At 37.2% G+C, this 16,681-nt stretch overlaps 1 protein-coding gene across 8 annotated transcripts in view; it reads left to right on the top strand.

Moving 5' to 3' along the window:
• Nucleotides 1-16,681, top strand: part of NEO1 (neogenin 1) — a 261,075-nt gene that overhangs the window by 140,120 nt on the left and 104,274 nt on the right. For all 8 annotated transcript variants that reach the window (XM_019659584.1, XM_019659588.1, XM_019659587.1 and 5 more), the window contains exons 7-8: nt 133-287; nt 1,713-1,833. In XM_019659584.1, coding sequence (XP_019515129.1) covers nt 133-287; nt 1,713-1,833 — 276 coding nt within the window. The remainder of the gene's footprint in view (nt 1-132; nt 288-1,712; nt 1,834-16,681) is intronic.

Here is a 16,681-nt window from a genome sequence, read left to right as displayed (position 1 = left end):
AAAAAAATACATGAAAGCCTCAAATAATAAGTAAACATCTTGTGAATTGCATGATTTTAAAAACTGCTTGAAATGTGAATAGCTCCCTATTTTTATTTTCATTAATATCTTAATTTCCTTTCTATTTTAAAGCCCAACCTGAATTCCTGAAGCGGCCTACTAATATATATGCTCATGAATCTATGGATATTGTCTTTGAATGTGAAGTGACTGGGAAACCAACGCCAACTGTGAAGTGGGTCAAGAATGGGGATATGGTTATTCCAAGTGATTACTTTAAGATTGTAGTAAGTATTTTTTTTGAAGAAGTATACTTATCTCTGAAGCCTTTAAATGTCTTTAAATGTAACTACCAAGAGATCTGTTAGTTTATGTACTGCAGATAAAGAGGAAAATTCACATAGAATGTAATCTCTTCCTTGGCTGGTGAGAATGCTGAGCCTAGAAATAATTTTGGTAGCTTATATAAAATCACATGGCAAAATGGGTTGAACTAAGCCTATAATCCAGCTTTCCTGACCTAGTACTAGAACTAGATCTGGTATTCCCACTTAAACATACTAGCACTCTTAAACACAGCTGCCAGCTGCCACCATATCTTGGGTAATGTTATCGTGTGTGTGCGTGTGCGTGTATGTGTATGTGTGTGTGTGTGTGCATGTGTACACACACACACACACCAATTGTCTTCATAGCTCTATTCAAGAAGCAGAAATTTGTCCTTCAAAATAAGTATGACCCAATGCTGGACAATTATTGTGACAATAAATACGAAGATTCTTTTAAAAAGTAAATGTAAAAGTAAGTATTAGTATTAAATGTATTTAAGAATATTCAGCCATTATAGCTTTTTACTTTATATATAGTAAATACTTAGTAAATATTATCCACTATTATTTTCATTATCTAACATCCTACTAATATAATTATCTGGGTTTTAGTAACAAGGATTAATGACAAATCTCAAGATACATGACATTTCATACATGCATATATTACATTCATAGAAGTAATCAAAAGTAATTATGGTTGTTAAAAACCTATTGTCTCATTACAAATTTCTCATATAAGTAATTCTTAGTAGTAATATTTTTCTATTTTTGAAATGCATACTCTCATTACTCTCATGTTACAAAAAGTAATTCACGAGTATTTCGTCTTAATTAAAAAACAATGCATTATGGTTAAATTAGCATTTTTACTCTTTTGCCATTATTTTTTTAAATCTTAAAACCATATTATACTATATCAATGACAATAGTTGACATTTATATAGTGTTTGATAGTTTAAGAAGAGCTTCTGTATATGCGACTTCATTTAACTTACTGTATTATAATCTATCAGAACTATTGATATTAGAAAAAATCTTTAAAAATGCCTTGAATTCATAAATTCTGACTTTCTCTATGGTAACATGGTATTGTATGCCAAATATTTTTCCAAGTAATGGTGTAAGTTTGCAAACGTTGTGGGTATGACTTTCCATGAATATTAAGTTCTTATTGTTAATGATGGTGTGTCCTGTTCTAGTCAGTGAAGTCAATTCCTTGTCAATACAATTGAGTCAACAGCTGCATAGTCAGATCATTTTCAGTAACCGAGTCATACAATTTTACATGGTTTTCCTCCCCAAAAAGAGCATTTCCTTGAGATTTTGAACTAATGTTCATCAGCTGAATCATAAAATTTTATTTATCTTTTTCTCCCTCAGAAGGAACATAATCTTCAAGTTTTGGGTCTGGTGAAATCAGATGAAGGGTTCTATCAATGCATTGCTGAGAATGATGTTGGAAATGCACAAGCTGGAGCCCAGCTGATAATACTTGAACATGGTAAGGGGCTGAGATAGTCAGATGAGAGAGGCTGACTATGTGTTTTAGGAGCTAGTACCTATCACAGCACCTGTCACTACAGGATACCTCTTCATTAATAACCTGTTTTAAGGGGCAATATATGGCACAACTAAGAGAAAAATAAAGCAGTCTAAATCATTTCTATTGTTTCAGATAACCTAAAAATACAATTTTGGATAATGTTGAAAAGAAATGGTATTAAGAAAAGAAAAACTGAACAACAGTTACAGTCTTACACAAATGAATGTTCTTCAGATTTCAATCATTTTAATCCCACAAATATATGTTTGTACTATTAAAATAGAAAAACTTTAGTGTTTATTTTGCATTGAATTTTTCTTCAGTTTTTATCAAAATACAATTAACTTATCTTTTCTGACTACCACACACACACACACACACACACACACCCATGCTTATTGTAAATTCAGACAACATTGAAAAGTAAATGCAGAATGGGACACCCTGTATGAGTCAGGGTCAGTTCTGGGGAAACCACACAGTAATTGCAGCAAACCTAAGAATTAAACATTCCTTAATATAAAAGGTTATTAACACTAATAGGGAATTAGAGTAACAAGGGGGTTGCCTAGTAAGAAATAAAGAGAACTCTAACAAATAAGACCAGCATCCACACCCCTTAGGCTGAGGAACAGTTCAGGAGAAGGAGAAGGCCCCTTTCCGGGCTCACATCAGACCAGTTTGGAGAGGGTGTGGCCATGGTTTACCAGATGACAGATAAGTTGCTTTGCTGCCCAAACTTGCTCAGAATCCGCTGTCTGGTGCTCTGGGAAAGCTGTTCACCAGGAGGTGTGTCCCTGAAGGCATTGGGCTCCAGAAGCACCTGGGGTCCAGGTACCGGGGGAGGCTGCTCTCCAGCACCCTCTGCTGGTAAAGGTTAATACACGTGGAGCTGGCAAAGGAGACATCTATAAAGGGCCCAGCTTCAGCATTGCAAAGCAGGCAGTAAGATGCAGATTGCAGCTGAGAGGCAGTAACTGCTAACGGGCACATGCTCCACAGCCTGCCACCGAGCAGTGCTGCATGTGAGCTCACACAGGTGTGTATGTGGTCTCATAACCTGTTTTCTTGTGCCAACGTGTTGTGGGCATTTTTCCATGTCAGTAAATACAGATCTGCTTAACATTTGTCATTGCTGAATAGTATATGTGCACCTTGCTTTACAGAACTGAATTCACTATTGGTTAACATTTAAATAGTGTCCTGTTATTTTACCCAAATAAACAATGCTGTGCTAAACTTCTTCATATGATTTTCTCATATTAAATTGAACTAGAAGTTGAGTTATTGGACAGCAGGTCTGTTTTAAATTGATGAGGATACCTGTTGGTACTATTTATTTGTTTTAGCAAGAAAAGCATTTTTCATTTTGTACATTTCTTAATGCATGAAAAATATGCCACTTAGGCATCTGATCTGGTGTCAGATAATTTGAGGTTCCAGTGTGATCCCAGCCATGCAGCCCAGCCAAGGAAGCTAATTGGCACAGATGGCACCCACTCTGCCTTTTCACTAAAATAGCCTGTCAGATTTTTATATGCTATTTCTTAAAAATGTATTTGCAAGTATTCTTTAAAAGGCATAAAATATTAGAATTGCTCTTTTTCTTCCTGTTTGTCTGTGATTACACCTTTTCCCATTCATTGGAGATTATTTAGTAGAAGCATGTTACTTTCCCATCTTGGCAAAATGCCTGAGTGTGATAACCAAATAAGGCACTAACAGAATTAGTGGTAGATAGGCTTATTTCTTTTATTAGTGGCAGTGATTTTCCTTAGTAAACTTCATGGCTCTCTGGGGGTTGTTTACATGGAGCTAAATAAAAGGATGTCAGTATATTTGTGTTTGGGATAACCATTATAGATTTAACTCCAACAGTATAAATGGTTGGCTATGCTAGGAGGTCCCTAAACTAATCCTAATTGTGCTATCCTCTGAAAATGCTTGGAGGGCATAATAACTATACTTGTAGTGGGTATGTTTTTCACTTCTTGAGACAGCATTTCAAAAACTGACCGTGTTTAGTGGACTGGCGACATTTTTTGGTGACTTTGTCAGGGATGCATTAAGGATGCATGGATAATAGGAAGGAAAGTAAGTGTCATGTTATTCATTTTGCTATTTATGTGGGAAAGCTAAAAGAGAAAATATAACAATTTATAAGATCTGATCTCTGCCTTTCTGAGTTTACAATATTGTAAGGGATGGAAGAGATGTGCTCAATACCAATCTATAATAGGTGTTATTTTTATAATACAAATACAGCACCATACAGTTCAGAAGAAAGAAATTCTGTCTGTGTGATCGGGGAAGTTTTTTTCATGGAAAGTGTCCCCTTTGTAATAACCCTCAAATGATAGATTCCAGATGTTAAAAGTAAGACCTGGGTCAGAATGGAAATAGAATAGAGTACCTGTTCCTGTAGGAAGGTGGCCCATAAAGGCAGAATAGGATCAGATTGATCATGGCCTTGATTATAAAGAGTCAAAGCAATACTGTAATAAGACAGTCCGATGATGAAGTCAGGTTTGATTAGAATAAGGCAGAGTGCAAGAGGCTGGTTGAAGAAATTTTGTTTTAAGAGACCATTGTGAGATAAGCACATATACTAGAGAAATAGAAAGAAAGCATCCTAATAAAGAAATGTTAGTGATTTATCTAATCCAGACTCTATCAACTGATTGGATATTAAACATTGTTATAGAGAAGTCAGAGATACTTCCAAGGTTTCATCTGAGTGACTGTAAGAATGGTGGTTTCTTTATAAAAATATAAAAGGGAGGTGAATCAAAGTGGAAGGGACTTCTACCCATATGGAAAGGGTATGCACAAAACCTCTCACCCTCATCTATAATAAAAAGGTGAATGATTACAAAATCAAAATTTCTCTAAGTCCATCAGAGACCTGAGCAAACCAACCAAGTAACATAAATTGCAAAGACTTAGACAACCCCACTTCCCCAAAGAATGGGCCATGAATTGTTTCACCTTGGACAAAGCAGGAGAGAGAGATGGCTGCCATGTGCGTAAAAGTGGGTAAGAAGAAATCAGCTACAATTTTAACTGATTGTTAAAGACTAATTATGGACCAATTTGGAATATCAGGAGGCTTCTGAGAAAAGGGGCATTCACACTTGCTTGCAAATACGTTTTCCTGGGGACCCATTGGATATTCACTATTGAGATTGGGGGTAAAGCAGAGACTCGAGAAAAGTCATCTCATTGGTGTGGAGGTGATGACCTATGACTGCTGGGAGATAGGCTCAAAGCCCCTTGCATTTACTCAGAATCCTTTAGGCCTCAAACCAGTGGGGGGTGGGCATAAAACTTTATTTCAGACATTTCTAGAGGGAGATGAGAAGAAAACGCCTCTGCTTCTGAGGGGAGGAACCCACTGGTTCCCAGGACACAGGCCAAGACCCACTGCTGCTGGGGGAAAGGTGGAACGGAAGACACTTCACCTCTGAAAGAGGTACAGAAAACTGTCTTGGGCCCCAGAAACCTACACCAGTATCTAGGGAGAGGTCTTTTACTACTGGGGGAGGAATAGGAAAATACCACTCAAAACCAATACAAATACAAAGCAGATTTGAGCTGCCATAGGAAGGAGAGCCACAGGGCCTGCCTAATACTGACGCTGGACCAGGACAACTGGAAATCCTGCCTCCTCAACCATAAGCTACCACCAAGTGACAAACAAAAACTTTATACTGCTGCGGGAAGGTCAAGAACACGGAGAAGGATCCCTCTGTAGAAGAGGAATGCAAGAATGGTTGGAAGCTGAGAGCAAACAGGAAAAGTGAGAACAAGCCTCCAGCTCCTCATTTCTCACATGAAGCACAGACAGTGGTGGTCTTCCAGTCGAGGAATTTGAAGCCTGGGGCGTGCTGAAGGTGACTGTAACAACAGTGAAATCCATACCAAGCTCAACTCCTGTCTAAATTGACTAACCCCCTCCACACTCAACAGAAGAAGAGTCATGCCAGTTTCCAAGTGTAAATAATAATTATCTCAGTTTCTACTGTTCTGTATACCATGCTCTCAGTATTCATTCAAACACTATTGGACATAAATAGAAAAAGCAAGGGAAAACCGGCCCATTGTTGAGAGAGAAAACAATCACTAGAACCCAACTCAGGAGACCCAGATATTGGAACTATCAGACAGGGACTTTAACTATTATCAGTAAGTACTATGTTAAAAGATTTAGTGGAAAAAGTAGATAACTTGAATGAACAAATGAATGAGGAATTTTGGCAGAAGGATGGAAACCATAAAGAGATTGAAAATACTTGCATTTGTCGAGAAGGTGGAAGGGTTTCACAACCAGAGGAAGGAAACTGTAAAAAATAAAAATCATGGTATCAGAGATGAAGCATTCTGTCAGGTTGATCAGTAGACTGAACACAACTGAGGAAATAGTCAATCAACTTGAAGATAGTTCAATATGAACTATTTAAACGGACATAAAAGAGAGGGGAAGAACAGCTTCTATGATGGGATTGTATCAGATGGTGTAACATAAGTAAAGTGGAGTCTCACAAGGAAAAGAAGAACAGAATAAAATAAACATTTAACTAGATAATGGCCAAAATTTTAAAATAAAAAAATGAATGAGATGATACCACAGGTGCAAGAAGCAGCTCAGACGCTCCAAGTAGGCTAAAAGCAGTAGTAGTCGTAGTAATAGCAGCAGCAGTAATAGTAGTAGTAGTAGTAGTAGCAATAATAGTAGTAAACAGCACATACACACATCATAGTTAAACTACTGAAAACCAAACATGAGGAAATCTTGAAGGCAGCCAGGAATTTTTTAAAAGACACAGAGGAACAAAAAGAAAAAATTACAGCAGACTTTTTGACAGAAATGATGGAAGCAAGCAGGCAATAGAACAATACCTTTAAAGTCTTAAAAGGGGGAGGGAAAAAAAGCCTAGCCAAATTGTATATCCAGCAAAACTATCTTTCAGAGATGAATGTGGAATAAAGACCTTTCAGAACAAGAGCTGAGAAAAATTGTCAACAGACCTGTGCTACAAGAAATATTGAAGGAAGTTCTTCAGGCAGAAGTAGTATGATGCCCGACAGAAACTTGGAGGATTGTAAAGAAAGTGGGCCAGAGTGGTTTACAAACAAAAGAAGTAAATATTCTTTTACTAGAAAAAATTCTTTTTTTCCTAGTTTAATCACTTTAAAAGATAATTGACTGAACAGGGGGAGCCCACAGACTTTTTCTGTAAAGAGTTAGATACTAAATATTTTAGGCTTTGTAGGCAATTCTCTGTCATAGCTACCCAATTCTGTCTGTCCTTGTATGTAGCATGAAATCAGGCATATAAATCAAACAACCTTGATGGTTCTAGTATTTACAAAAACAGGTGGCAGGCCCTAGTTTGCTGATCTCTGGCCTAAAGAAAAAATAGTTTTAATATATAACATTAAAATGTATGATAAAAACAGCAAAATTCAATAGAATTGAAAATAAACTATAAGATTCTTATATTACCTATCAAGTCATAATATTATTTGAAATAGACCATGATAAGTTAAAGATGCATATTATAAACCTTAATTAAACCACTAAAAATAGATAAAGAGATATGACTAATGTCATAAGATAGGAATAATGGAAATACAATGGAATCTTAAAAACCACTCAATCTAAAATAAGGAAAGAGAATTAAAAAGGAACAAAGAATAAATGGGACAAATAAAAAACAAATAGCCACATGGTATATTTAAATGTATCCATATCAGTAATTACCTTAAATGTAAATGATTCAGGTCTGCAAAACAAGTCTTAGTACATTTAAAAGGTTTTAAAGTCATCCAAAATATATTCTTCGGCATCAGTGGTATTAAAACTTGAAATCAATAACCGATACCTGGAAATCCTCAAATATTTGGGCATCAAACACTCTTCTAAATAACCCAGGTGTCAAAGAATAAGTCACACAGGAAATTAGAGATTATTTTGAACTGAATGAAAATGAAAATACAATGTACCAAAATTTGTAGAATGCAGATAAAATACTGTTTTGAGGGAAGATTTTAAAAACTATATTAAAAAGCAAATTAAATCTAAAGCATTCAAAAGAAGGAAATGATAAAGAGCAGAAATAAATGAAATGGCAAACAGAGTAAGTGAAAGCAAGAACTGGTTCTTGAAAAAAGTCAATGAAATTGGAATATGTTGAACCAGACTGACAAAAACAGAGAAAAACATAAATTACCAATGTCAGGAATGAAAGGGAAGAGGACATCATTAAAAACCTTATATAAGAGGATATAAGGGAATATTAGAACAACAATATTAAGATATAAGGGATATTAGGAACTTCCCAATAAATTTGAAAGGGAATAGCTGGTTTGTTTAGGGAGGTAAAGCATTAGTTTAAGACATGATGAGTTTGGGTTATAATGAGAAACCAGATGAAAATGTTTAGAATCAGAGGGCAGTTCATGTCAGTAGGTCAGGAAAGAGGTTGAGGAAGAAAATAAGTTTTGGTTTTGATAGATTTCAAGATTTTTAACCAAATGTTTCTCTTGCTATAAATTAAGGAGCTAAGTATTGTTTTCTTTTATTGTATGTAAGAGAAGACTCTGTCCTCAGTTGTCATGTAGCAGTCTTTCACACTCCTGAAAACTGAATCTCCTTAACCTTTTCTATGTAAGGGATTATATGTTATCTAGTCTTATTTCTCTGCCTTCAGAGGAATGTCTCATTCATCTAAAGTTTGTCCCTGAATATCCTGTTGAAGATCTCCATAGATACCATCACTATAATCTTTTAATACATTTTTTGCCATGTGTTTTTTTCTTAATAGTCAGAAAAGTCTTTCTTGTTTCTACTTTAAACCACCACTGTTTTCTGTGAACTCACACCTCAGTGTCTTATTTTTTTTTTAATCTCAGTCCAGTGCAAATCACTTAAAAAATATGATGGCCTAAAAAAGCTGGGGAAAAGCTTATATTGCAAAAATAGCACTTCACAAGTTTTGAAAGTATGAAAAAGTAAAATCACAAATCAGTGTGGATTGAAAGGATCGTACATTATTGCATGGAACATGAAGAATTCATTGGTGATTTGGAAAGCATTAAATTATATATTTACCTTATATCAAAATAAAATAGAGTTAACATTTAAATTGTATCCATAAAAAAGGTTGAAAGATAATAGAAGAGTCCCACCATTTGCTTTTACACATAAAACTAATAAATGAATACAGGTGAAAATTTTGGTATTTTAGGGTATAAAGATTAAATCTTCTGTATATAAAGTATGAAAAATACCTTAACTAAATTAAAGAGGAGACAAGCTAGGGAAGACTATTTCAAGAATTACAGAAATTTAATATGCTGAATATAATAAGAATGCACACAAATGAATATAATAACTATCCATAAACATGCAATTCAAAGATAAAGATAGATTGTTTCTAAACGTGACAAATGTTCTACTTCACAAAGATATAAAATCAAATTGATGTGTGATTTTTACCTAATAGTAAAGATTTTATATCTTTTATTAAATATTATCTTACAATGTCTGGTTAGGGTGTGATTAGGTTTGTGTCTTTCACTCTTAGTGAAAATGTACATTGTTACATCATTTATTAAATTCATTCTGACAGTTACCTTAAAAATCACTGACTCAATCCATTAATTCTTCTTTTAGGATGTTTTTTCCTAAGGAAGGAATCAGAAATTTGGACAAAGACTATTAATAGCATTAGTAATTAAAAAACAAAGAGACAGGGATAAAGAGAGAAAGAATAGGAAATGACTTACATGTCACAAAATAGAGGAAGGACTTAAAATAATTATAGTACAGCCTTGTTATGGAAAAGTTATTTGGTCATTAAAAACCATGTCTTTGAACACTCTTTAATGATGTCAGGAAAATCTCAGAATGTACTGTCAAATAGAAAAAAGTAAACGTAAAAATACAAAAAAAAAAGAAAAGTAAAATACAAAACTCTATATACCAACTAATCCGAATTTAGTTTTTAGAATTGTACATATACACATAACACCAAAATGTTAACAGTGGTTGTATTTAGGTAACCACAGTGATATTTTCTCAATTTTCTAAAATAACCACAGATTACTTTTATAATCTATAAAGGTTTTTCTTTTTTTTAAACTTAATACTAAAGCTACATTTCAGTCAGTGCTAAATTTAGAAAAGACACCAAACACATAATTTTGAGGACTTTATGCCTGAAACATCATAGATAGAAGTTAAGTGTTACAGACAATTCCCTCCACAAAAGAGCTGGGTTGTGTTGTAGGAAGTAAATCAAGCACATCCAGGTAGGTCTCACTGATGCCTCCTGATTGGTCAGGCAAGGACTGGGCTTGAGCAGCCTGAAGGAGGAACACTGGGACTGGCCTGCTCTGAGCCTTTCCCTTTGCATTGTGAATCTCCAAGAATAAAATGGACTGTGTATGTATAGCATTTCCCCAGTCTGTTTGACCATGGAGCTTTTTTTTTTTTTTTAAAGTAGACCCAGTAATATCTTAAAGGGTGCAATTTAGGAAACATTAATGAAAGGGATTTTCAAAGGAAGACGGGCAAGATTAAGGTTGGCAAACAGTGGCCCACAAGCCAAATCCAAGCAACCTTCTGTTTTTATAAATAAAGGTTTATTGGAACATAGTGACACACATTTGTTTACAGATTGTCCGCTCTGTAGTCATTTCCACACTACAGTAACAGGAGTAGTTTAGACAGAGACCAGATGACCCGCAAAGCCTAAAATATGTATTTTTGGCCCTTCACAGTAAGTTTGCTGAACACTGAACTACATGATGTGTATCTTTCAGCCCTGATAGTTTGTGATTCTAAGTTATTTGTGGTCAGTAGAAGTCCATTTCACTTAAAACTTTTTAAATGACAAAAAGTGGGAATAGGTGGGAAAAGGCAGAATGACAGGAGGGTGAAGAATATAAGGATGAGAGAAGTCATGCTTAGTATGTAAGTAGTAGCTGTGCATTGGTGACTGACTTCAAGAAGGAGCTATTAGCGGGAGAACTACAAACTACAGAGACTGCTGGATCATTATGGCCAATATCTGAAAGACACTTAAGCACTAGAAACACTGGAGTACATTATTGGAAGTGGAAAGATCTGTTGTCATGGTGCATATCTTCTTGTACCTTGTTTAAAAATAATGTTGAAAGTGTCTGAGCATCCTTGACACCAAGTCTCATTTTTGTAGAGGGAATTTTCTGAGTCCCACCATGTGTGGGTATGTATTCGTGTACTGGCCATCAGCCTGCTGGCCAGAGTGTGGCTGCAAGAAGGCACTTTGGAGCACACACAGTGGGCCTGGGATATATTTGAACAGCATGCTTTTTAAGTTAATTACCACCTTTGAACATTAAATGAAATTTTATAATTATAGTTAAAATATATAAAACATTTGTGCAGCAACACTAGAAAACAATATTTCTAATCAAATGGGGAAGTAGAATTTGAGAATAAGTATGTTTCAAACATTCCCCCCCCCCAGCTTTATTGAGATGTAATTAACACTATATAAGATTAAGGTAACAATATGATAATTTGATATATATATATTGCAAAATGTTTACCACAATAAGGTTAGTTAACACATGTTTTACCCGTAATTACCATTTTGTTGTTGTTATGGTGAGAACATTAAAGTTCTACTCTCATAGCAACTTTCAAGTATACGATACAGAACTGTTAACTAGTCACCATGCTGTATATTAGATTCCCAGAACTTACTCCTCTTGTAACTAAAAGCTTGTACCCTTTGACCTACATCTCCCTGTTGCTCACCACACACACACTTCCACCCTCCCGCCCCAGTTCCTGGCAACCACCATCTATTACACTCTCTTTCTGATTCCATATAAAACGTACTTTCTTAATCAAAACATTTGGAATGCAGGTTTTAATATCTAATTTTACTTTTATGCATTTTTAGGAACAGCAACTTGATTTTAGATGATCTTGTGACTTTTAAAATATTTAACTGAACATAACATTATTATTTTTATTTGCTGCCTGTTCAAATTAACATTACCTGTCATTTTAAGCTAAAATACTTTCTATGTCTTATAATCTATTGAATGATTTTTTTAAAAAGTATTGGCACATTAATTATTGCAAGTGGGTTAAGAGTTGTAAGATTAAGGTAAAATGTGTTTTTGTCTATTAACTTTTCATTAGCCTTTCTTCTTGTCAGTTTGAATTTAAAAATAGATGCCAAAATTACCATCTAAGACTGAAATGTAAAAACACAAAAATACAATTTTTCTCTATACATCTATTCATATCAAGTCTGATCAATGGCAGTTTTTCATTTCCAGTAAGGATAGACTGGTTGGTGAAAAGGGAGTAATATGAACTTGTTTTTAGTAAAGGAAATTCCAACTTTACCAACTCACTAAATGATTTCTAGGATATTGTGGCCATGGTAGATAAGGATACATATTGCGCTTCCATTTTTTTTTTTGACAGAACATTAGTAAAAAATTCCATATAGTATCTGAGGTAAATACTGAATAATAGAAGTTCTGGAATAAGTGACTAATGGTCTGGCATGATTTAACAGTTGGCTAGATGGCAGGAAATTATTAGTCATTGGTGGAATATTTTAAACCTGAAGCACTAGATGTAGGATAGTTGGTGTTGATTTTAATCACAGGGTAAATTCTAACCATTTATTTTGCTTTTTTGTAGCAGTAATTATAACTTTAAGAAAAGTTTTTAACTCAAGACAACTGATGAAATTTGACCTCTTAATCATCAATTCCATGTCTAAGAACTCTCTAATATTGAAAGTGCATCTAATGTCAATGCCTGGTTCTAGTTCATGACCATCATTAACTTGCTGGGTGATTGGATCAAGTACTGAGATTCTGTGATTTTTATTTCTGCAAAATGAAGGAATTAAATGATCTCTTAGGTCCCTTTTCACTCAAATACTGTATTAAATACAGTTGTTTCAGAAATATATGCATTATGTGTAAGATTAATTTCAGAACACTTTTTCTGTCTAGGTAATGAAATAAATAGATGTATTATTTGCTAAAAGATTGAGACGTTGCCAGTTAATAATTTTGTTTCCTGCCACAGTGTATATAATGAAATAGACCTGTGTTAAAAATCTGAAATATTGGCTTCATGTCCCACCCTCACTATAGAAAAGGTACAATAGTTAATCTCTCTGAGCATCAGTTTCCTTATCTCTAAGCATAAGCAATAATCTCTGCACAGCACACTGCTAAGGGTCCAATAAAATAATATGTTAAGCATTCTGCAAGTACTCTGTAACTTTAAGGAAATAGTTATTTGAAAAAATGTAAAAGGCAAAGCTACCAAATAGGAATTCAGTAGTCAGCATTGAAGTAAATTAAAATGAAGATAAAAGGTTAACCTCGGGCCGGCCGAGTGGCGCAATGGTTAAGAACTGGCTTAGGACGCCAGAGGGCCCCAGATCGCATCCCACATATGAGGGCCAGTGACACTGCCCTCTACAGCTAAGATGCTGAACAACAGCTCAACCTGGAGCTGGGCTGCCGAGAGTCGCCGGCGACGGCGTAGGCTGCAGCCCCTGTGGCAGTGGGTTGCCATGGGCTACCGTGTGTAGCCAGCAGCCAGCGTGAGCGGCCAGCAGCCGCAGTGAGCGGCCGTCCAGAAGCCGGCGACTGAGCTGCCTCACCCGGGAAGAGCGCAATGATGGTGCCAACTTGGGCCAGTGAAGCAACGTCCTCCACAACTAGACTGAAGAACAAAAGGACAGCAACTTGTGTTACCCTTCCCCCAATCCCCCAGTGCTGTTCCCATCCCCCCAATTCCCCAATAAAAATCTTAAAAAAAAAAAAGGTTAACCTCATGAAGCAAGGTTGAGGAGTTTTTAAGTGGACAACAAACATCCACTTAAAATTTAGCTAGATCATTTAAATTTGCAAAACAAGATAAAATCTTATGTGACCAGATTGCAAGGCATCTGAAATGGTCTGGTTAAAGCTAAACTTGCACTAAAATGGTTTTAAATAAACGTAACACATGTTCATTGTCAAAAATAAGAGTGTGTGATTGACAAATACACGTAAATGTACCTTTTGACCCTTCCCCTAATCTCAAGTTCTAAAGGTAGCCCTTGTTAGTAAACATTATCTATGTATTTATTCATTTAGTAAATATTTGTTGAGCGAAGTTCTTTATAAAATTCTATACTCATTGTAGGATGACGTAGCCAACAAGCAGACATGGTTCTCTGCCCTCATAGTGCTTATGTTCTGTTAGCAGAGACAGACATTAAGCAAGTAAATAAATACACAAAATAATTCTAGCTCTTAGGGCTATTTAAAGGAAATAAAAAGAATGCTCTGATAAAGAATTTTTAAGTGTATATTAGCAGTTCCTTTTTTTTAAGATTTTATTGGGGAATTGGGGGAGGGAATAGCGTTGAGGAATTGGGGAAGGGGAACAGACAAGTTGCTGTCCTTTTGTTGTTCAGTCTAGTTGTGGAGGACATCGCTTCACTGGCCCATGTTGGTATTATCATTGCGCTCTTCCCAGGTGAGGCAATCGCTTGCTGGCCATTGGACGGCATCTCACAATAGCTCACAGCAGCTCACACCAGCTGCCGGCCAGCCCCACTGCAGCCTACGCTGTCGCCATTGCCGGTGACTCATGGCAGCCCAGCTTCAGGTCGAGCTGTTGTTCACCATCTTAGCTGGAGAGGGTGCAGCATCACTGGCCCTCATGTGGGATCTGAACCAGGGCCCTGCTGCTCAGAGCTGGCTTCTCAAGCCAACTCCTAACCAACGCACCACTCAGCCAGCCCAGCAGTTACTTTAAATAGGACAGACTGAGAGGGCCTTTCTAATGGGAGGCAGAGGTTGAGGCTAGAGCATTAGATGCAGCCCCTGTTTTATGTTGTCACATTCACACACACACATTTTATTTGTACGCATGAAATCATTTTCCTGTGACTAAACATTATTTTGTGGACATGGCTGTTCTTAACAGGTTTACCTTTTTTTTTTTTTTAAAGATTTTTTTTTTATTGGGGTATTGGGAGGAAGGGAACAGTGCTGGGGAATTGGGGGCAGGGGAACAGACAAGTTGCTGTCGTTTTGTTCTTCAGTCTAGTTGTGGAAGACGTTGCTTCACTGGCCCAAGTTGGCACCATCATTGCACTTTTCCCGGGTGAGGCAGATCAGTCACCGGCTTCTGGACGACCACTCACTGCGGCTGCTGGTCGCCCATGCCGGCCACTGGCCACACATGGTAGCCCATGGCAACCCACTGCCACAGGGGCTGCAGCCTACGCCGTCGCTGGCGACTCAAGGCAGCCCAGCTTCAGGTTGAGCTGCTGTTCAGCATCTTAGCTGTGGAGGGCAGTGTCACTGGCCCTCATATGTGGGATCCGATCTGGGGCCCTCTGGCATCCCAAGCCAGTTCTTAACCATCGCGCCACTTGGCCGGCCCAGGTTTACCTTTTTTTAAATTGCTCATCAGGCTAGAATATGAGAAGACTTGTGACTTGTGTTTTTGTTTTGTTTTGTTTTGTTAAAGATTTTTATTGGGGAATTGGGGGGATGAGAACAGTGCTGGGGAATTAGGAGAAGGGGAACAGACAAGTTGCTGTTGCTGTTCTTCAGTCTAGTTGTGAAGGACATTGCTTCACTGGCCCAAGTTGGCACCATCATTGCGCTTCCCAGGTGAGGCAGATCAGTCGCCGACCTCTGGGCGGCTGTTCACAGCGGCTGCTGGCCGCTCACGCTGGCTGCTGGCTACACACAGTAGCCCATGGCAACCCACTGCCACAGGGTCTGCAGCCTATGCCGTCACCGGCGACTCCCGGCAGCCCAGCTCCAGGTTGAGCTGTTGTTCAGCATCTTAGCTGTGGAGGGCAGTGTCACTGGCCCTCATTTGTGGGATCCGAACCGGGGACCTCTGGCATCCCAAGCCAGTTCTTAACCATCGCGCCACTCAGCCGGCCCATGACTTGTGTTTTTGCATTCTTTTTTTTTTTTTTTTTGTAAAGATTTTGTTGGGGAATTGGGGAAGGAGAACATTATGTTTTTCCAGGACCCATTGGCTCCAAGTCAAGTTGTTATTCTTTGATCTTAGCTGTGGAGGGCGCAAGCTCAGCTCCAAGTCTATTCGCCACTTTCAGTCTAGTTGCTGGGGACACAGCCCACCATCCCATGCGGGAGTTGAACCGGCAACCTTGTTGTTCAGAGCACATGCTCTCACCAGCTTAGCCACCTAGCCACCCACTGGCAGCTCATCTTGGGCAGCTCACTGGCCCACGTGGGAATCGAACTGGTGACCCTGTTGCTCGGAGCTCGCACTCTAACCAACTGAACTACCCAGGCGGCCCTGTTTTTGCGTTCTTGATGGCAGTGTAAATTTTTTGAAATGCAATTTAATAATAATTTAGAATTCATATACCCTCTTATCATATAACCCTATATATAATAATTTATTTTACAGGGATAGCTACAAGTATTAAAGATATTTATGTTTGACCAGCATAAATCTGGAAATAATACAATCAGGACATTAGTAAGGGGCCTGATTAAATACATGAATACAATGGAATACTAGTTAGCTGTTAAAAAAAAATAAGAGATTTTGTAAGGTAAGTAAGGTAGATATGGAAAAGTATACAAGTCATAATAAAGCAAGTTGCAGAAAGCATGTGTAGTCAGATTTCGTTTGTGGAAAAGGTGAGAAAGAAGGATATAGATGTATATGCTTGTCTGTGTAAGAAAGTTTTCTAAATCTACACAACAGTCTGTTTTTTTTTTG

The sequence above is a fragment of the Hipposideros armiger genome, unplaced genomic scaffold, assembly GCF_001890085.2.
Source record: "Hipposideros armiger isolate ML-2016 unplaced genomic scaffold, ASM189008v1 scaffold_302, whole genome shotgun sequence".
In the NCBI taxonomy this organism is placed as follows: domain Eukaryota; kingdom Metazoa; phylum Chordata; class Mammalia; order Chiroptera; family Hipposideridae; genus Hipposideros; species Hipposideros armiger.
This window is presented reverse-complemented; position numbering and strand designations above follow the sequence as displayed.